Source organism: Solea solea, chromosome 1, assembly GCF_958295425.1.
Source record: "Solea solea chromosome 1, fSolSol10.1, whole genome shotgun sequence".
NCBI lineage: Eukaryota > Metazoa > Chordata > Actinopteri > Pleuronectiformes > Soleidae > Solea > Solea solea.
In genome coordinates, this window is record NC_081134.1 from 9,029,648 (window position 1) to 9,050,909 (window position 21,262).

General features: G+C 40.2%; 2 protein-coding genes across 9 annotated transcripts in view; both read left to right on the top strand.

Moving 5' to 3' along the window:
• Positions 1–13,901, top strand: part of mast3a (microtubule associated serine/threonine kinase 3a) — a 29,011-nt gene extending 15,110 nt beyond the window's left edge. For 2 of the 7 annotated variants that reach the window (XM_058633093.1, XM_058633066.1), the window contains 21 exons: positions 634–709; positions 972–1,181; positions 2,642–2,743; positions 2,995–3,127; positions 4,139–4,224; positions 4,519–4,604; positions 4,826–5,034; positions 5,213–5,351; positions 5,588–5,720; positions 5,816–5,981; positions 6,100–6,201; positions 7,077–7,199; positions 7,356–7,468; positions 7,619–7,797; positions 7,982–8,103; positions 8,198–8,386; positions 8,777–9,018; positions 9,266–9,388; positions 9,610–9,746; positions 10,015–10,190; positions 10,564–13,901. In XM_058633093.1, the coding sequence (XP_058489076.1) occupies positions 634–709; positions 972–1,181; positions 2,642–2,743; positions 2,995–3,127; positions 4,139–4,224; positions 4,519–4,604; positions 4,826–5,034; positions 5,213–5,351; positions 5,588–5,720; positions 5,816–5,981; positions 6,100–6,201; positions 7,077–7,199; positions 7,356–7,468; positions 7,619–7,797; positions 7,982–8,103; positions 8,198–8,386; positions 8,777–9,018; positions 9,266–9,388; positions 9,610–9,746; positions 10,015–10,190; positions 10,564–11,429 (3,712 nt within the window). In that variant the 3' untranslated portion in view covers positions 11,430–13,901. The remainder of the gene's footprint in view (positions 1–633; positions 710–971; positions 1,182–2,641; positions 2,744–2,994; positions 3,128–4,138; positions 4,225–4,518; positions 4,605–4,825; positions 5,035–5,212; positions 5,352–5,587; positions 5,721–5,815; positions 5,982–6,099; positions 6,202–7,076; positions 7,200–7,355; positions 7,469–7,618; positions 7,798–7,981; positions 8,104–8,197; positions 8,387–8,776; positions 9,019–9,265; positions 9,389–9,609; positions 9,747–10,014; positions 10,191–10,563) is intronic. The other 5 variants (XM_058633121.1, XM_058633114.1, XM_058633075.1 and 2 more) reach the window with 4 other exon arrangements.
• A 1,323-nt stretch (positions 13,902–15,224) lies between these two features.
• pik3r2 (phosphoinositide-3-kinase, regulatory subunit 2 (beta)) overlaps positions 15,225–21,262 on the top strand; it is a 28,948-nt gene continuing 22,910 nt past the window's right edge. The window contains exon 1 of one of the 2 annotated variants that reach the window (XM_058633133.1): positions 15,225–15,483. The gene's annotated coding sequence lies outside the window, so the exon portion shown is untranslated. Of the gene's footprint in view, positions 15,484–21,056; positions 21,169–21,262 lie in introns of those variants that run through there. The other variant, XM_058633141.1, reaches the window with a different exon arrangement.

Below are 21,262 nucleotides of genomic sequence, written 5' to 3' on the forward strand. Positions count from 1 at the left end.
ACACTCACACGCTGCCGGCACAGCCATGAGGAGAAATGCAGGGTTAGTTGTCTTGCCCAAGGAGACACATCGGCATGTAAACTAGTTGAGCCGAACCCACAGCCGTCCACTTGAAAGACAATTCACTCTACCACTGAGCTACTGCACATGTTGATATTGTTATTTGTAGTGTATGCTGTAAAGGGGTCACCCAGACCTTCTATATTTAACACGTGGTGACAGTTCATTGATTTGTATCGTGTTCGGGCAGTCGCCCCCCCCTCGTAACCGAAGCCCTGAGCACGTAACACATGTGGTCACTGACACTGCAGATGGTCTGAATCACATCAGGGTCATTTTCAAACATGCTGCGTTTTATGACTAGGGGCATCAGTAAACACTCTCAGTTGTGATTTACTCATAGAGAAACAATAAAACAATTTTGTGTTGCTTTAAGGACAGTATTGTCACTGTTGTTATTTCACTGCATCAGTTTACCATTATTTATTGATTCATTGTTGCTTGACCAAATACCTAACTTAAAGCTTGTTCTTTTTAAAGGTATCCAAATGTACAAGCTATTTAATGAAGTATCTCATAATTGTTTTCCTTCTGCCTTTCTGATCAATTTTCTTTTGTCTGGTTCTTTTCCAGCCCTGGACGGACCTGTGGAACCTTTGACAATGAGATTGTCATGATGAACCATGTTTACAAAGAACGCTTTCCTAAGGTACAGTTGGTACTCTTTTGCCTTCTCTCTTTCTGCATTCAATAAATATCCTCAGTACTGCTAAAGTATCTGCATGCAAAAGGACAATCCACAAATGTCTGCCTGAGCTTTTACACACCCGGAAATCAGGACAGGATATTTTAAAGCTCCCGGCAAAGTCAAAATCTTTTGGTCACTCACCAAAGGGACTTATAAGAGTCAACACAATGACACCATTCTGACACCATTTTGAATGAAGTCTTCCATCTTGGTCGTTTTCTAGGCGACAGCCCAGATGGAGGGTCGGCTGCTCGACATCATTGCTGAGTGTTCTCCAGGCACTGCTCTGCCCCTAGCTGATGGGGTGCTTGGATTTATTCAGCACCAGCTGCTGGAGCTTGCCAGAGACTGTCTGGACAAGTCCCAGAATGGCCTGGTCACCTCCATGTACTTTGTGGAGCTGCAGGAGAAGCTGGAGAAGTTGCTGCATGAGGTGAGTTTAAAAAAAAATTGGACTTAAAGAAATCTCCACTGGAATATTGCATAGTGTACTGGCCCCTAATATTTAATTTCATGCCTACCGTACAAACCTGATGGGGCAAGTATTATGGTCAAGCGTTGCTTCAGTTGGTCAGGTCTAGTTTTAGCAATATTTTTGTACCCAAAAAGGTTGGTTGATTATGTAAATATACCGAATGACCAGGTTTTTGGGGGGCACATTTCAAGATGACAGTGCCAGGATTTATCTGGCACAAATGAAAGGGTATGAGTCATAATTTTCACACATGGCTTGGCCACCACAAAGTCCAGACCTCATCCCCATTGAGAATCTTTGGGATGTGTTGGAGAAAATCCAGAGACAGAGGTCCAACTCACACCTCATACATTAAAAAAAAAAAATCAATGCATCTGTGGTTTGAAAAAATAATAAAATAAAATGTAATGTTGCATAAGCTTATCAAAACAGTGCAGTGGCTGATAAATATGCATCAAATGACATAATAAATCTAATACAGGCCCAACAGAATATTGTGATATTCAGTTTTGCTTGTTTATTATTATTATTATTTATTTGTAGCCATACTGTGAATGCTGAATGGAATTCCATTGGTGCTGATGTATTGTCATTTTCCATTATGACATAGATTTTTATAGTGCTTTATTATATAATCATGTATTACGTAACCTTTCCACCAACAGTTCTATTGCAGCAAATGCTGCCTCCTGCAAAATAGATTACAGCCTCTGCTCCAGTCTCAGTTTCAGGATTTCTTTTTTTAACTCCTAAAATGTGGATAAAATGAATAATAATTTAGCCATGACTTCATTTTTAATGGGTCATTTCAGTTATTTTTGTGTTCTTCCAGTATGTGAGCAGCTTTATTTATCTATAATTTCAGCTAAACCACATTTCTGTAATTATATTTTCATCTTGGTATTGAAAATAATTTCTCATCTTAGTTATTTTAAGCAAATGTTCCCATATGCTCATGCAATGTTTTAATTTAAACATGTGGTTCCTAGTTTTTCCTTTGGATTTATGCAGTAGTTGCTCTTTCACAAACAGCTTGTTAAAAAAACATCCTATAGCCCTGACTTTGAACTCTCACTGACACCTCTGCAACACAGTCGACAAATATATTGTTTAATCAAGGCAAGTCAATGTTAGACTAAGATATGCAGAAAATGACACTGACAAAGTATTTTCTGTTATTTATTAATCTGGAAAGGCAAGGCAGCATAAATGAACATAGATCCATTGTGTATAAATGTCAGCCACGATCCTCTGAATCAACAACAGATAATGTTAGAAGATTAAATGGATGCTGAACAAATGTGAGCGACTGTAAGATTACAGGCGGCCTCTGTGCAGGAGCCGTGCTGCCTTATGGCTGCTGCCAATTTGATAACGGCCCAGTAGTAATCCGTCATCATTTGTAATTTCCTGGTCAGGCTTATGAGCGTTCAGAGAGCGAGGAGGTCCCCATCATCACCAAACTGGTCAAGAAGATCCTCATCATCATTTCCAGGCCTGCCAGGCTCCTGGAGTGTCTGGTAAGAATCATTTGCAAACTAAGTAGTGATTATATGTGACGCAATGTCAGTGTTAATGTTCACCAACTTATAATAACAGTAATAGCAATAATAGTAAACATTACAGTTGTTGTTTTTTTGCAGTGATAATAACACAGTTGTTGTTGGATTTAACAAATAATCGAATTTGATTTGTTGGATAAGTGAAGATTATGATTGATCAAACACTAAATGGATTTTTGGTTGTTTGTGTATTTGTTCCTCTTCACTAGGAGTTTGATCCGGAAGAGTTTTACCAACGTTTAGAAGTTGCAGAAGGTCAAGCCAAGGTGGGCCACGTCATTAAGCCTGATATCCCCAAATACATCATCAGCCAGCTCGGCCTCAACAGGGATCCCTTGGAAGGTGCACTACCGACTCATTTCTTTGGTTTTGTCATCCACATTACATTGTCTGTTTCTATATCAATATTTTCTTAAAGTTTAAAACTATTGTGCCTAACTTTTAAATTAAGCAATTGTCTATCACCTTCAGATAAATTCACTCACCGCTAATTAGGCCTTTTCACTCCACACGACTCTCTGTGTTTCTCAGTATATTATTATTTTGTTCTTGTGTCACATGGTAACATTTTCGTGCTGCACACAGATAGTGATTTGTTTTATATCAAAACAGAGGCACAGCAACATTGAGGTAGTAAATTGAAACGACTGGTTGGAGTTTGACTAGATAAATCTAAATGCAAATACAAAGAAGCCTCCCCAAAAAGTTTCAGAAGGGAATTCTATTGCTTTTGATTATCGCTGCTTGCCTCCAAAGAGTGCCAATGCTCCTGCACTGCCACTGTATACACACAAATGTTCCCCTCTGATAGCATTGCCTGACATTTTTCAGATGAAGGATGCAGCATAAAAATAATAAAGACCAAACAGAGCCTAAATAATAACATCACCAACAACCGAAATCCCCAAAAGTTGTACACTGGACTGGGTTTCTGTGCTAGATACGTTTGACAGTCTTTTTTTTTTTTGTGTTCCTGATTTCATCAGTTCAATCTGCTGTGTATTCTATTGAGTAAAACACATTTGTACTATTATAACTGATCACATAAAGAACAACTAAAAGACAATATAAAGATATCTGTAAAACCATGTTCAGAAATCCCCCTGATTTTCCCCAATCTAAATCCCTGCTTTTTTTAGACTCACAAGTTGTGTCTTTGCTCTGTTTCATTAAATCTTCTCCACTGCTGTAAGTCAGCACAAATTACATTATGAAATAATAATGCTATCAATTATCTGATTATTGTTTTATTGAGCATCATTAGTTCGGGGAGACATTTGAGTTAACATTAGCTTTCCTCATTTGAGCTGATTAAAGATAAATGGAGTTTAATTTGCATTGTTGCTTTTACAGAGATGGTCCATCTGGAGCAGACGAGCCCAAGTCACAGGTCGGCCAGTAGAGATTCTGATGACACCGGAGAGACAACACCCACACAGGTATAAACTTACCTTATGGCGTTGAGACCTAATTAATTGTATTGAAATGGGTTTAAACTAATAAACATTGGTGGGTTAATTAATCTTAAAGGCAGTGGAAGGTGTACTGAATAAATATAAAACACAAAATGGAATTAAACAACAAGAAAAGTGTTGATTAGATTAAGTTTAATTGATGAATGGAGCATTTGTTCTTCTTGAAATGATCTCTGCGAAATCATGGCTTCATGCTCCTCAGAAGTAATTAGAAGTAACTAGGTAATGTCCTGTTATTTTTGGATGTGTGTGATTCAGAGCCGAGCAGCATGCACCCCTCCTCGCAGGAAACCACTGGAGAGTGACTTTGAGACCATCAAACTCATCAGCAACGGTGCCTATGGGTAAGACAGACTTCTTTGTTTGTGATTGGCTGACTCATTTGACAATAAATACATTTTCATTTAACCAAAACATTTTCTTACCAGTAAATAAACCTCATCTCCCCCCCCCCCCCCCCCCCCAATATAATCTTTCAGTGCATCTCCTCACATCTGTCATTTCCTTACGACCTTTTATTTGTTCTGTGCTTTCACACATGTCTCTTCACCCCTTGTGACCTCAGTGCTGTGTTCCTGGTGCGCCACAAGGACACTCGGCAACGCTTTGCCATGAAGAAGATAAACCGGCAGAACCTGATTCTTAGGAACCAGATCCAGCAAGTGTTTGTGGAGCGGGACATCCTCACTTTTGCTGAAAACCCATTTGTGGTTTCTATGTTCTGCTCTTTTGAGACACGGAGGCACCTGTGCATGGTCATGGAGTATGTGGAAGGTAGGCTTGGTCAGATGTTTCCACATTGAATCGTTTTGTCCTTCCAATGTTTACTTGCCAGTGAATGGCTGTTCTGTAACTAATTAATGAACTACTTTTAATCTTGTTCTCCTTTCCCTGTCACTCATGAAAACTGATCTCACAGTGTCCGTCATGTTGTTCTTGTTTGTCCTTCAAGGTGGGGATTGTGCAAACCTCTTGAAGAACATTGGTCCTCTGCCTGTGGACATGACGCGCATGTACTTTGCAGAGACTGTCCTGGCATTGGAGTACCTTCACAACTACGGCATCGTACACAGAGACCTCAAACCAGACAAGTGAGTCTTCAAACCCACAGATGGAACATTTTTATTTTTTTCTATCTTTGCTTTTAGGGAGCACCTCACTTCTTTCAAAATGTCATTATTGTTAGACTTGCTATCAGATCAGAATGGTTTCTATGAACTTGAAGCTGAGTTAACTGAAATATTCTGCCTTTTGTTTGTTACACTGAATCTGAGATAGTGTTTGATGTACCATTTAACCGTTTTGTGTTTCCTTCCTTCTTTTGTAGTTTGTTAATCACCTCTATGGGCCACATTAAGCTGACAGACTTTGGATTGTCAAAGATTGGTCTCATGAATATGACCACCAACTTATATGAAGGACACATTGAGAAAGATACCAGAGAGTTTATTGACAAACAGGTTTGTCTATTTTCCGTTACATTTTGTCTCAGTTTCCGTGGTCGTGTCTATGACTTTACGTAACATGGACGTTCTCATGTTTTTCCTCTCCACAGGTGTGTGGGACTCCAGAATACATTGCTCCAGAAGTGATCCTGAGGCAAGGCTATGGAAAGCCTGTGGACTGGTGGGCCATGGGCATAATCCTGTATGAGTTCCTGGTGGGCTGTGTGCCTTTCTTTGGAGACACACCAGAGCAGCTTTTTGGTCAGGTGGTTAATGGTACGTGCCAAGCACATTTGATGCATTCGTATTGTTCATTTTTCTTTGCAGTTCATTTTTTGTTTTGATCCCTGGACACATTTAAATTGAAAATACTATTATGTGCTTCTGTGTCCAGATGATATCATCTGGCCAGATGGGGAAGACGCTCTGCCAGCTGATGCCCAGGACCTTATCACCCGACTGTTGCGACAGAGTCCACTGGAACGAGTAGGAACAGGTTGGTGGCAGTGTGATTCATGATTGGTTATTGGATAATGGTGTCTGGATGAAGCCTGCTGGGTCCCAGGTTGCACAGCAGTGTGACATTCTGCTGGCCAGGAAGAGGCACAAATACACTTGTCACTGTATCCTGTTCTATGTTCACAATGATGAGGCTTGTTATGGCATTGAACTAGACAAAGGGGTTATTAGTCAGGTGTGTAGAGTTATATAGTTTTGAATACATTTGCACATACATTTGTAAATTCTAAAAAAAAAAAAGTGCACTTCCTGTAAAAGAAGAAGAAAAAAATGCTGTATCCGCCTTAAACTGATCACTGTCCACTGCTATACACAACTTTGTAAAAAGACAGACAGACACTGGCACTGAAAACGTACCAGAGTTAATTACTTCTCTTCTTCTCTCTGGTGCAGACAGTCATTTTTGTTGATACATTTAATCAAAATTATGCTGTTTTAGGTTCACATCAAAACTGTAATTGTGACAGTGACCATATTTACAGATTGATTAATAGTTCAAGTCATTTCTTAAGCAAGTATTATGAATGTTAATGGTCCCAGATTTCTGGTCTTTGAGATTAGGTAATTTAATATTTTGGACTTTGGATCAGCACAAGCAGCAGCTTCTGCAAAAGGATACTGTGATGGTTCGTTTTATTTACCGTTTAACCACATTGTAAATAATACACCCTTAATCAAGATTGTTTTTACAGTCATTCTTAGTTGCAGCTCAAGGGGCAAACATTCTAATCAATACATTCAGCACTCAGAATATAAATAGGGGTAATACCAGAGGTGGTACTCCTCATGTTGGCAGATGAGTGACTGTAAACCAGGCCGTACCCCACAAATTTTGTCTTGTGTCTTCTCCAGGTGGAACTGCTGAGGTGAAGATGCACACGTTCTTCATGGGTCTGGACTGGAACGGGCTCCTAAGGCAGAAAGCTGAATTCATCCCCCAGCTCGAGACCGAAGATGACACCAGTTATTTTGACAGTACGTGGATTACACAAATCTAAAGGGTCAAATGTGATTTAGCATGAACTTGCCAAACTACGTGGAAAAATGAATCTCCATCTGTGCACGGTGATGCATCATAATAATTTCAAGTAGGATCAAGTCTTTTATTCTTAATTCTTTTTATTCTTACAGCTCGATCAGAGCGCTATTGTCACACGGGCTCAGATGAGGATGATGAAACCAACGATGATGAATCATCACTGGAGCTCCGACAGTTTTCCTCTGTGGCACACCGCTTCAGCAAGGTATTTGTTTTGGGTCTGTTTACTTATCCTCACACAACTCAATGTTACACACATGCAAATGCAGTGTAATTCTCCATGACACTACAGAGATCTAGGAGAAATGTTTTTACGGAGAGCAAAGATTCACCACAGTTTCTGTTAAAACTCTAGGTGTACAGCAGCACAGAGCACCTGTCCACCTCCACGCCATCCAATCAGAGCCTTTCGTCGTCGGAGCGAAGTCACAGCGAGGAGAAGGAGGAGCGCTGGGAAGGCAGGGGAATCCTCTCTCCTGGCGATGGGCACAAACACTTGGCTGGAGACAGGAGGGCAGATGGGCACAGGGGGAGGTGAGAGCATGAAACCTCAGAGAATGTCGTCCTATTATGAGAAGAAAAATGACTGTCCTCCATTTTAACATTTTCTCTAATGCAACAGAGCTCTGCTTATTTATTTTTCTGCAGTTGACCGGGAAAGCACAGCTGTTTACTTGTAATTCTTGATAAAAAAATATATTTGTATTGCTGTTTACAGTCTGCGTCCTCGTGCCTCATCCAGCTCCTCTCAGTCAGAGCGCAGTGCCAGCCCTCTGGTGATGAACAGCACCCAAAGCCTCGACATCATGCCTCGCTTTGCCATCTCTGCAGAAGAAGAGGGTAAGAACAATAAACACAGGCACTTGTGTATTAGGTTTATTAATATCTCCTGCTGGTTTGCAGTTGTTAAACTCTTCATGTTTTATGATCACAGATGGGATGGTTTCCAACCTGCGGCGTATTCGTCTCCGGAGCAACAGCACAGGGACCAGGCCTTCATTCAGGAGAGGGGCATCCCGACGAATTGCTCACCAGCTGGAGACTCCAGAGAAACCCAAATCCCAAGCTGGCAAAGTTCCCAAATCTGCCTCTGTTTCTGGCCTTTCTCTCATCATCACTCCAGGTAGATAATCATTTGCACATGGAAACAAAGTACAACTTCTTCTCTTTTTATTCCACATTCTTGTTCCCATTGAAACTTCAACATTGATTTGATTACTCAAGTTCCAGCCCAAAATACCTTTGATTAATCTTTTGGAAGAGTATAAACTGACTGTTTGCTTAAACGTATCATGTGTTTATAGTGCCCTCTACAGCCCAATTCTGTGTAATTTACACAAGAATTATACAAACAAAAAGACAACTTTATACATAAAGTTTATACAGTTTTTAGTATTTTTATTATTATAGTTTGTTAGACATAGTTTATCAATGCTAATTTCCAAAAGTATTGGTGCATACTGATGTAGCACTCACTATCCATAAACATTTAACTGATGACCTTACTGATTAGCAGCCTTCCCTCATCCAGATGACTCGGCAGGTCCTCCCACAAGTCCCAAATCTTCTTTGTCCCTGTCGTCAAACCCGTCATCCAGAGACTCGTCACCGAGCCGGGACCTGAGTGTCAGCGTCAGCTGCCTCAGGCCTCCTGTGGTCATCCTCAGCTCTGGGAAGAGGTTTGGCTTTGCTCTGCGAGCAATCAGGGTCTACATGGGAGACAGCGATGTCTACACGGTCCACCATATGGTCTGGGTACGTGTGCTCCTCATCTCAGGTTTAGTTCCTCAACATTCAACATTCAACTCTCTGTCTCTTTAAAACAACCTACATGTACAGCTATCGTGACCGGCATTCTGTTGTGATTCTGTGAATCCATTAGTATTTTAAATTTTGTGTGTCTTTGAAACTAAAATACTGGCTAATGGCACTTGTCTGTAACACTAATAGCAGAGTAGATGGTTGCTGAACCAGTCATTTTAAATCTGCTTTGTGTCCACAGTGTGTTGAGGAGGGCAGTCCGGCACAGGAGGCAGGATTGAGGGCGGGTGACCTCATCACTCACGTCAACGGGGAATCTGTCCAGGGACTCGTCCACACTGAGGTGGTGGAGCTCCTGCTCAAGGTAAGAGAGTTTGAATTTATTTTGTTGTTGTTTGTTTCTGTTTTTATTCATATTTTGTGTATTGCTATGTAGCTGAACAGAAAATATCCAAAATGTCTTTTTATTACATAAGGCTCTAAATTATATCCTATGCTGATCTAAAGAAACAGTAACAACATGTAATTTGTGGCTCTTTTTCTGCCTTGTAAATAGTTATTTATGTAACGATCTGTTGTGAACAGAGTGGCAATAGGGTGACCTTACAGACGACTCCACTGGAGAACACTTCTATCAAGGTGGGCCCTGCGAGAAAGGCGAGCTACAAGGCCAAAATGGCCCGACGCAGCAAGAAGAGTAAAAGGAAGGATGGACAGGACAGGTACATGAAGAATGAAGTCTTACCCACCACTTTACAGTTTGACATTTGCAGCTCCCGTCTGACATTTCCATTAGATTTCAGTTAAACTTCACTTTGCCAGACAACAATCCTATTTTCATTTTTATGAGACAAGCATGTTTCAGACACAATTCCAGTAGTTAGAAATCTTTGCTCAATGTGTCCTTGTATTTTTGTGTTGGCATGAATACAGTTCAGAGGAAAGAAATAGACTGAACACAGGTCTTACCTCCGTTTTTGTCTTTTTCAGCAGGCGACGTAGCATCTTGAAGAAGCTGTCCAAGCCTCCACCCATGCAGAGCAGTCGTAGCTTCTCTTCAGGGTTCCACCAGTCATCTAGTGATAGCCTCTCTGGTTCCCCCACACAGAGTCTCTCTCCTGGTCCTTCCACACCTTGCCGCTCTCCTGCTCCTGACCATTCTGGAGGTGGGTGAAGATGAATTATTTTGTTTACTAAAACCTCTTTCTCACACACCTGTTTCTTGAAACTGGGAAAAACTGCAAAAAAAGACAACATTTCCATTGCCAGTGGTTGGTCTGCCCCCTGGTGTAAACAAACTGGAAACAAAACCATTAGGGAGAAGAAACACCATAGATCTCAGTTATAATCTCATGGTGGTTTCTAATTTGAATCTTTTACTTTGGTTTCCTCATTGAATCAATTGTTCAGATGATGAAATAAAAAATATTGAATGATCTCCTGTTTTAAAAAAGCAAGGTGCTGTTGGAAGCCAGCACCAATAAAAACCTCAAACTCAAAACATACTGATGAACAGTTTTGCTTTTCTTTCTCTGTCAGATTCAAGCTCTTCTCCTTGCTCCAGTTCCCCCAACTCACCTGTACCACAGCCCCGCCCCAGTTCCCTACACGTTCTGGGTCGCTACAGCAAAGCTGGCCGCTGCAAGTCCACTAGCAGTATTCCTCCTTCACCGCTGGCCTGCATCCCACCTCCCCAGCCTCTCTCCCCCCAGTGTTCTCCATCCTGCCTCCCCAGTCACCCCAAGTCCCTTCAGGGTTTCCATGGCAAAACATTATCCCCTCCCACGATTGCACGCCACTCGGTGCGTCCCCGAAGTGCAGAACCACCACGGTCACCCCTCCTCAAAAGGGTACAGTCAGCAGAGAAGCTGACGGGAGACAAGATGACTGGAGGGTACCACGCAGAAAGGAAGGCCTACAGCACTCGCCGCCACACCATGGAGGTGCCATTGTCTGAGAGGGAGGGGCTGGAAGACTTGGAGGGAGACACCGCCACAGGGTTTGTCTGTGTTGGTGAGCACGGTCGTCAGGGGCTTTACATTGGAGGACAGAGAGGCCACCAAGACACAGCGAGTGGAGGCGGCGAGCATCATCGTTCTACTGCCTCGCCACAACATCGTGGAGGCAGCCATCACTCCAAGGAAGTGGTGGTGATGAGGAAGCTGGCTCTGTCCGAGCGCAGGGACTCTTTCAAGAAACAGGAGGCTGTGCAGGAAGTGAATTTTGACGACTTGGAGGAGACGGAGGTGACACCAAGCGCAGCGTTTCCTGTCACACTGCCGAAAGCATTCAAGGCTTCCTGGATCAATTCGGCCCCGGCTGAATCCGGTGAGAAGCTGGAAGGAAGACGATCACAGGGTACAACAGCACAACAGAAAGCCAAGCCAAAAGACAAGGGGTTTTAGTTTTTCACTTTGCCAGAGATGGTGGGCCATGTCTATGACCTACTACTGTACCTAAGTCTGAAAACCTTGTGTCCAGAAAACTGTGATTATAAACATCAGAAGCAACTGCTTGAAGACAGAAGAACAAATTCAAATCAAAGTTAGTTTTTTTTTGTTGCTGGTTCTCAGTAAATGTATGCATCCTGCAACACTGTTAACAGAACAATGACTGCCAAACTGTGTTTACTTCCTAGTTGCTTGTTTTCTCTTTTGATTCTCAAATCACTGTGGCACCAGTAACTGATGAATTATGTAAATAGTTTTTGTTTCAATTGAAGAAACTTATTTATGATTTTTTTTATGCTCACTATGTTTTTTCAGTTGTTGAAAATGCCTTTGGATGTTTCTGATCTGTTCTTATTTCAGGAGTTTGCACAAACGAAAAAGCCACGCAACAACTTCTCAGTGGGATTTCATACATGGTGCATCAAAGAGAAGTTTACATCAGTCAATATGTCGTTATTCTTTACCACACTGCCTCTCTGGAAAGCAGGTGTTCACACTGAGTCTTTGAAAGTCCTCCAGCATACTGTATTGTAGTATTTAAAAAAAAAAATGACATCCATTCTGTGGTGGTAAACATTTGTACTCATGGATCTTGAAAACAAACTTGACATAAATATTTAAAAGAACAAGATATGAACATCATAATATTTAGCAATTGGTGCCAAAGCAGACATTGGATCCATTTAAAAGAGATACTGTAGTGGTACATAAATAAACTTAATGCATGTATGGACTTAACTGCTACTTGCTGTCTATCCTGTTTGGGAGAAAATGCATCATGATTGACTCTCCTCTTGCATAACCTAACCAACACACAAGGCCTGTTGCCTTTGACGTTGAATACCATGTTGAATGAAGCCTCCGTCCAGTAACCGTAAAACAGATGATCTCTTACCCTGTGGCATCCAAATACTGTACACTTCAATTTTACTTCATACGTTATCTCAAGGCACTGTACATAATAAGGCAGAAACCTTTACAATATCTCAGAGAGAAATGAAAGCCAACAGTTGACACAATGAGCAAGTGCTAGACAACAGTGGAGAGAAAATATTCTTAACAGGAAGAAACATCTGACAGACCCAGACTCAAAGATGTGCAGCCATCTGCCTCGACCGGTTGGGGTGAAAGGAAAAATGGGGGACAGAAAGGGGTCGGAGAGAACAGTGGTTTCAACAAACAAAATGGCTCTCTAGGCTGTTTTTTTTAGTTTTTTTTTAAATGTGTATTAAGAATGAATGTTTACGATTTAGCAACAATATTTGTGTGGACTTGTCATGTTTTTTTTGTTAAATTATAATGAAAAACATAACAAGTGAATTCATTCAGAAGCCCTCAATGGATGTAGGAATGAGTCCAGGTGATAATCTCCTTTTTTTTGTATATTTTGATATGGAAACAGTCTTGTTGCAGTACTAATAACCTATGCTGTTGATGTATATTGTATAAACAACGGTGGACCTTATAGCAGCTGTAGGTGGTGGTGTTTTGAAAGTGACCTTGTAGGGATAGATGACTGTAATAATGTGCAATGCCACTGAAGTGGCATGGTCTTAATCTCTTGTTTGTATCAACCTTGATGTGCATGATTCAACTTCTAGTATAATTTCCCCCACAATTTTATTGCACATTTTAGGGAATTTATTTTTTGAGATTGATGTTATTAGCCTCATCTGATCAGTCTTGTTCTTGTAAGTGAGGAAGGAGATATCAACATAAGGGATTTGGGTTTCCACTTTTTATTTTTTGTTCCTTTTTAAAAAAAACAAAAAAACATTCATTCAAGAACTGACTGAATCGGCAACAACAAGATGCTCACAGTCTTATTTCATAGTCATTTGTGACACAAAAGTAAGGTGTCATGTTTGAGGTTTAATGATGGCACACATCTTTGTGTAATGCAGAGGAAACTTGAGTACAGGGATTTCTAGGATTATGATAATGGTTACTGTTCACATTAGTACAGTAAATGGACATTAGTTCACTGTATTTTGGGTAAAAAGAAAAACAGGTCTCCCTGGTATTTTTCATTGAATTTCTGCAATATACTCCATATATGTACAACGAATTTAATGTTTTAATGTTTGTTCTGCATCAACACCAAAACGTATCTCTTGCAGCACCATCATCTCATACTAGCGTTAATCACACATCGAACCGAAGCATCACAGGAAACGTATTTTGCCTGTTTGTGTGTGTGTGTGTGTGTGTGTTTGAGTGAGTGAGTGTCACATAGTTCATGTCATTCTCAACATTTGCCACACTTGTTTTTAGCATAGTTGTGTGTTGAAGTTGTGGCTCCTTTCTTAACCCGTGAAATTCTTACCATGTGGGTATCTGGTTCCGACCAGTACAAGATTGTCTGTTTTTGTATTGTCTTCACAGTGCTTGAAATAAATGAATTGCAGAGGACTCAAACATCCAGGATGACAACGTGTTTGTGTCATTTGTGTCATCTCACACAGCAATCACAATCCTTATATGTATTGCAAGTTGTGTGTTTTCCTTTTGTTAACTCGTTAACATATGTTCTACCATAGTGATAATATATTTTATTTATGTCATGTTTATTTAAAAGGCACAGACCATATTATTGAATATCAGTATAAAATACATATGTAAATATGCAGAGTTATGTCTGCCATCCCTTTGCAGGTGACATGCAGTTGAAAAATGGCCATTGATCTTCCAATTTTATTATATACATATACATATTTTTATATATAAGGTTATTTTGCCTGACCCGGCTTTGCAACCTGGTTGGAATAAGGGTCCTTCTGCATAGAGTTTACATGTTCTCCCTGTGTATGCGTGGGTTTTCTCCGGGTTCTCCAGTTTCCTCCCACAGCACATTTCAAAGCCATTACAACGTGTTTTACAGAAACACAAATAATGAATAAAAGAGTCAAACAAAGAAATGGTGGACAGTTACAAGTTCCTGGGCTTGCATCTCAACAATAAACTTGACTGGTCAAATAACACTGAGGCCCTCTACAGGAGGAGACAGAGCAGGTTGTTCTTTATGAGGAGGCTCCACATGCTACACATGTTTTACCAACCTGAGGTGGTGTCAGTGTGATCGTCTTGCGACACCAACAAGCTGGTGAAGAAGGCCAGCTCTGTGGAGGGGATGTAGCTGGACAGTGAATAAATAAATGTTATACTTTTACTACTTTATCGTTGTTACTCATTACTACCAAATACATTTTTTTTACCTGTATTTATATAGCACTTTTCTAGTCTTGACGATCTCTCATAGCCATTCACACACTGCAACATGGGGTTAAGTGTCTTGCTCAAGGACACATATAGACTAGCAGAGTCAGGAATTGAACCCACAACCTTTCCGTTGAAAGTGACAGTTGACAACTAACTCTTACTAGTAATACTTTTACTTTTTATATTAGAAAATGACTTTTGATACTTAAGTACAGAAAATGTCATATACCTTCAGACTTTTTACTTAAGTAATATTATAAAAAGTGACTTCTACAAAAGTCATTTTCTGGTAAGATACAAGTATCCCTTTTAGGTACAAGACTGGCATTTGGACAGATTATGAATGGTTATTGAAATTGAAAGGTTATTGTTGCTGAAACTAATGCTGAAATCAGTCAAAAGTAAATGAAATGTGATGGAAAAGCAAATGTTTATGTCAAATGTCCCTCCCTCCCTCCTCCCCCAATGATCGTTCGGGCTTCACCGGCAGACTTCGGCTCTGTCCGCCCTCTTCATATTAGTTCCCACGCACCCTCCTTCCCTGCGCCGTGCTGAGCTGGAAAATGGCTGTGTAGTGGAGCTGGAGAACGGGGAAAAAAAGGGGGAAGAAAGAAAGAGCGAGAAGGGAAGCGACATAAGAAGTGGACCGTGGACCGTTTACTGGAAGTTCAGTGCACACCGAGGAGCTACGGTCCCCAGTCAAGCCGCACACACGGACGCTCATCTGCCACCTGGAAACGTTAAAGCGCCGCAGCCGAAAAAGTGCGAGGAGTCAAGAAAATATCCGCGGGTGAGTTTTTCCAACTTACTGCACATTATTTCCAGTACAGCGAGGCAGCGACGGCCACTGTACTGGAAAATGGTGGAAGCGCCGCAAGTGTGCTCTCCGCACGCAGCTCCACGCTGTCCACTCGCCCTTGGTTTTAACTTTTAGACTCAAGTTTGTGTCCCGTTTTGTTCGCTTTATTTGCTCCATTAAACACATTACGCTAACGTGTAGTTTGTATTCTTAGCTGCATGTTGCTCAGCGCTCGTCGACAGTTGACTTGTGTCTCCCGTTAAGTGACTGAAAAGACCACGTTAGTCTCAAAGTGTACTTTTTATTATTTTTATTAAGAATAATACTTTTCAATATTGACATATATGACACATGGGACTTGAAATAAAGTTGTAGACTTAGTTTCCAAGGTTTTTTAAATGAAGACTACATATTTAAGAGTTGTTTTTGTTGTTATGTTTGCTTTAGACGAGGGAACGTGTACTGCAAGAGTCATAAAGCAGTCTCTGGCTTATGCCTGTGCACAACACTGCTAGTTTGTGTTACACTACATTGACTGCTGACATGTAGTGTGTGAAGGCCCAACATTGCTGAAGGCCTGACATGTTAGGTGTGTGTTGAGTGTTATGCATACATGCACCAAACAGTTAGTGGAAATGCATAATTAGACAAACAACTCAACAATGTGGAGACCCCCCCCCCCCCCCTCTCTCTTTTTAGTACTGAATTTAGGGTGATGCAACATTCGATTTGGGATGATATGAGCTTTTAGCCTGTCATAATTATCCTGACTAAAAATAAAGACTACTAATAATGGCTGCAACACACTGAAATCTGCATTTTTATTAGTAAACGTAAAAATGGAAAACAAGAATCTTAAATAATATCATTACAAACTAGAGAAAGCACTCACAACCTTTGCCAAGGCCACTATGATTCTCACAGCAGTCGGTTTCCATCAATCCCACAATCGGTGATGGGGAGCAGCAACAAAACGTCCTTTCCTCACTCTTTTGATCTCGCTCGGTGCTCTTTATTAGTTGCATTTAGTTGGAAATGCACATTGTCTTTATTGAATTTTAAAAAATTCCGTTAAGATTTGTGTTGTCCTTATCTGACCCACCAATTTAATCAAAAATCACCTTTAACTTTTTAGTTGGTTATGCTGCCCTCAATCAAACACCGGAAACAGGTGTATGTAGACCATTTTTTATCCTCCTTAGAAGTAATTCGTTTTGACAGTCTTGTCCCTATTCATTGACAAACAAAATTGATTTGCTTTAATACTTAATTTTAACGATTCACCCAGTTAAACTATTTGAAAGATGCTATCTGTGTCTTGCTATGTGAACTACGCAGCAAAAAAAGGCTTCTGGTATTATCAGCTGGTGCAGAGTTTGGAGATTTGTCAGATTCGATGAAATTTGTCTTTGTGTTTAGTCATAATGGCTTAACATGGATTTAGACTAGTGTTCTAAACCTGCAGAGGTGTTTAATAAATACTGAAGTCATCTTTCACTGTTGAGCCTTGTGACACAGTTGACTTTTTCAGAACAGTGTCGTCTTAGTGCTGCATAATCTTCAGAGCAGCTGTTTCTGTTTAGTAAAGCAAACTTTTTAGTGCGACCAAGGATGGACAGAATTCATGGTAGCGTAATTAAAATGATAAAATGCAGACGCTTGAGTTAGAGGCTGAAAAAAAACAACTCCTTGCAAGCTTCTATGTTGTTGGCCTGTCCTTCCCGTCTGTGGCGCAGTAGATTTTTCAGTTCCATGTGGACAGATGGCCCGAGGCCAGGCTGCATGCGTGGTGGCTCTGTAGTCAACTCCTCATCAGCAGGGCTGTAAAGGGCCAACACATATGAAAAGCTTTAAAGAAATAAGTGTGACCATAGTGTAAACATCTGAAGTTTGGTCAGTGCTTTTATTTGCCTCTGTAAATGTCATTTAAGGACAACATAAAACTTTGGATCACACAAATCCCTAAACTGAGTCTCTGAGACATACAGCAGTGTTTAGCCCAGCATTTTTTATCCCTTTATAAAAAAGTACGAAGCTAAGACTTCATGCTTAAACACATTAACCCTTCAGCTCTTGTTGAAAAATTATCACACACAGCTGTAGGGAGAACCGCTGCTGATATGAGGCCTGGATTTGCCGTGGCATGTTTCTCTTCAGACCTTTGATGATTTAGCAGAAATTTTACACTGACCTAAATAAATGTGACTGATAATACTGATAATTCTGAGAAAGTCTCAGTGACTGATGCTATGGTAGGGGTCAAACATAATTGAAGTTTAACACCTGCCTGAGTCTGTAGAGAAACTTGTGTTTGTTTTCTGACGATAGATTTACAGTAAATTGTTGCACATGTGTATTAAGGTTTTGTGTATGTACATATGATATATGATATATGATATATGACATATTATCAATTATAGATATCAGTATTGGACTCAAGAAATGCATCTATTGTTTTTGTTTTTTTTCCTCCCAGTAAATGCTTTCAGTCGCTGCATTTGAATTCCTGGTTTACATAATGTAATGATTTTAGGATATTACAGAGAAGAGAAGCAGCCTCCAAAATGTTGCTAGTATGAAGGTTGAAGTTCAGTTGTATTGTGTGGAATCTCATATTATTGGACCTTTATTTATTTATTTATTTATTTTTTATTTTTTTTAAATGATCTATAGTGCCAAAAAATGTTGCAAGAACAGTTTTGTCCAAGGGACTGCAGAGGTTCAAAATATGTTTGTAAAATAATGTCATTTTATATAATGTTCATGCCACTACCAGAATATGTTGTACCTATAGACCATATACACTGTAAAAAAATTTAACGTAATTACATTAGAACTCAGAACTGGGTGCGATGTCACTCTCCAGTCCACTGCGTTCCAGTTGAGAAGTCAGTAAAAAACCATGAGTCATGTTCGGTTTGGTACAGTGTGGTACGGTTTGGAATGGTAAAGTCCTGGGTCAGGCTTGCTTTTTGACTGACAACAGTGGCTTTTACTTGGTAGGCGGGGTGTGCGTTGTGTCTGATGGCCAATGCAAAAAATATGTACTGTTCTGTACTGAACTGTACCATACCACTCCGTGGAAACACAGCCATGGAAGCCTAGCCATTGTTAGCGATAACGCTCTACATGGTATCTTACAGTTAAAATCAAATCAAAGGTAGTTCAGATTCTTAACTACCAGTTGCCACTTGGGTGTACTTTATCTTCCTGTGGTAGTTTTTGATATTTGTAAGCAATGTTGTTGTCGATGTTGTTTTATGGGTTGTCTTACACATATGGAGTCTATGGTGGGGGAAGGGTGCAGGGTCCTCAAAGGCGACAGGGGCAAATGTGAGCCTGTTGGGGAATGATATACATAGACACTTCTGTATTTCCCATTGAATACTGTATAATATATGTGTGGTGTTTCCATTAGAATGTTTTACTGTACAAACATTACATAACCAATAAAGAAGACATCACTATCGCTTAGCCCTCGTCAACTATTTGGTCAACAGTCGGATCTTGTATAAAGCTCTGATCGTTGTGATTGGACAATAAACACACATGCAATGCGCTGTCATGTGCAAACCAAGAGTGACCAATACGCAGAGATACGCATGCTAATGTAAAGTCTAATGTATAATTGGAGAAATGTAAAATGAAATTGTGATTCCGCTGCAACATAATTTTTTGGTAATGTCAGTGAAGCTACTTGAACTGAAACTGAAGTGATTAAGAGAGCTGTAGGGCAAAAGGCACTCTGCATGTCTCTACAATGGAGCAGCAACTCAAAACACTTAGATTTTGAGATGTGTTAAAGGCGCATCATGGGTTTTTTTTTCCTTCTCCGGTTCTGAATAACTACATTCATGTCGCCACCAGATCTAAACATCTGTTATAATAATGACATAGAGATATTCACCTAGGACTACTATGATTCACGTTCATGTGACGTTTACACGTGAAAGCCCTGCACTCCAGGTTCCAATTACATATAATTTATACTATTGTAGGTGTCACCTAAATATCTCTATTTTCTGTTTTAGTTTTTTTTTTTTAATCTACTACTACTGTACTATTTGCATGAATAAGATGTAGTGAAGATGAAGCACCTTTGTCTGCAAAAGGCTCAGTATTTTAAATTCTTTGGACAGAGAATATTTAGTATTTGTTTTGTTTTTTATCTATCAGCAGTTTATCAATTTATTTTCTGGTTATTGTTCATATCTATTGTTACATACATTATATACTGTTCATTTACTGAATACAATATGTATTTTTTTTTATTAATTAATTTGTTAAATGATTGTCTGATAATGCAGCAGGTCAGCCTGCCGTTCCTTCATCTGTTGGAGCAACAGTCTAAACCATTAGTGTTTTTAATACTCTATATAAAACAGAAATGCAGCAAATTGTCATAGAGAACCATTGTTTTTCCTTTTAAAAAAAAAACAACAACAATTAATCGATTTTCATTTACCACCAAAACTACCTACCTTCATGTTTTAAAATCAATCCATAAATAAATAATAGTTATTTACCCAAGAAAGAGTTTTGACTTTTTTATAATGTTCCTATTTCTTTTTTAAAAAGATTCAACACATTTTTCTCTTTTTGTACAAAAAACCCCAAATACATCATGTCATGCCACTGCACTGCCTGAGTGTTACGTGACTCATGGGATTGGCTCCAGCCTTCCATTTTTACATGTCATGTTTTTCATCATCATCATCGTCCTCTTTTAGTTTAATTTACTTTAACCCACAATTTCATCAAAGGTGATAAAGAATGACCAAAGTGACACAAATGAAAAAAGTCAAGTGTGTGGGAAACGGTGGAGATGTTTGATCACTGCCTAGATACATTTTCTAATATTAGAACATTTCCTTGATTTGCCCGGCTTCTGTGGTGACTGAGGAGCACATGGCCAGAGCAGCAGCCAATCAGAGTGCACAGTCATCTTTCCCTCTCTCTAGCAACAGTGAGTTGCTTGCTGCCTATTCATTAATTATTTTCCTGTGGTCTCACTCAGCCGCTTGGACTCTGCTGATAGTGCTCTGTCTCTCTCAGTCTCACTGATTTTTCACTGCTTTCTGTTGCTGTCTGCTCTGACAGAATAAAAAAAGAAATCTTTCAAAAAAAAGGGATGGATCCATTGAGGCTGAGCTTTCCAGCTGCTGCTTCTCTGAGCTGTGAGCTACCACAGCACTATCAGACCAGGACCATAACAGAGACGACTCTACACTCACCTCGTAGGACTTTTTCTGCTTTAGTACTAAATAATAAAGAAGGATTACAGAAAAAGAGCACTCCCCACGCACAGTTTTTTGTTCTACATCGTCTTCATCTTGTTTTTGCTTCTTTTCTGCACCGATGCTCTGACTGTAAACAAATCAAACATTGCAACTGGAGAATAAGGACTGAGCCTTTTTGCTTGCCGAGGATGGGGGGGGGTTGTCAGTTGGAGGCAGGACTCTGTGTGTTTTTTTGGAGGGGGGTGGCAGGTGGAGAGAGGAAGGAGGGGGGTTTAGGGTTGGGGGGGGGTGGGCATGGTGGTGTGAGGATTGCGGGCTGTGGTTGGGTATGCCAGTGCCACGTGTCTAGCCTGGCACCTCTTGCTTCTCGACTCGAAGGATGTTGGACTGAGCGTCTGGCTTAGCCTGTCGGGCTTCTCTCTAAACCAAAAGTGGGGTGAGTGTTGTACTCTGCTGCATTCTGTTGTCATGATAACTCTTAAATCTTTTTTTGTTTGTAAAAAGATGATATTCTTACGTACGAAGGACTG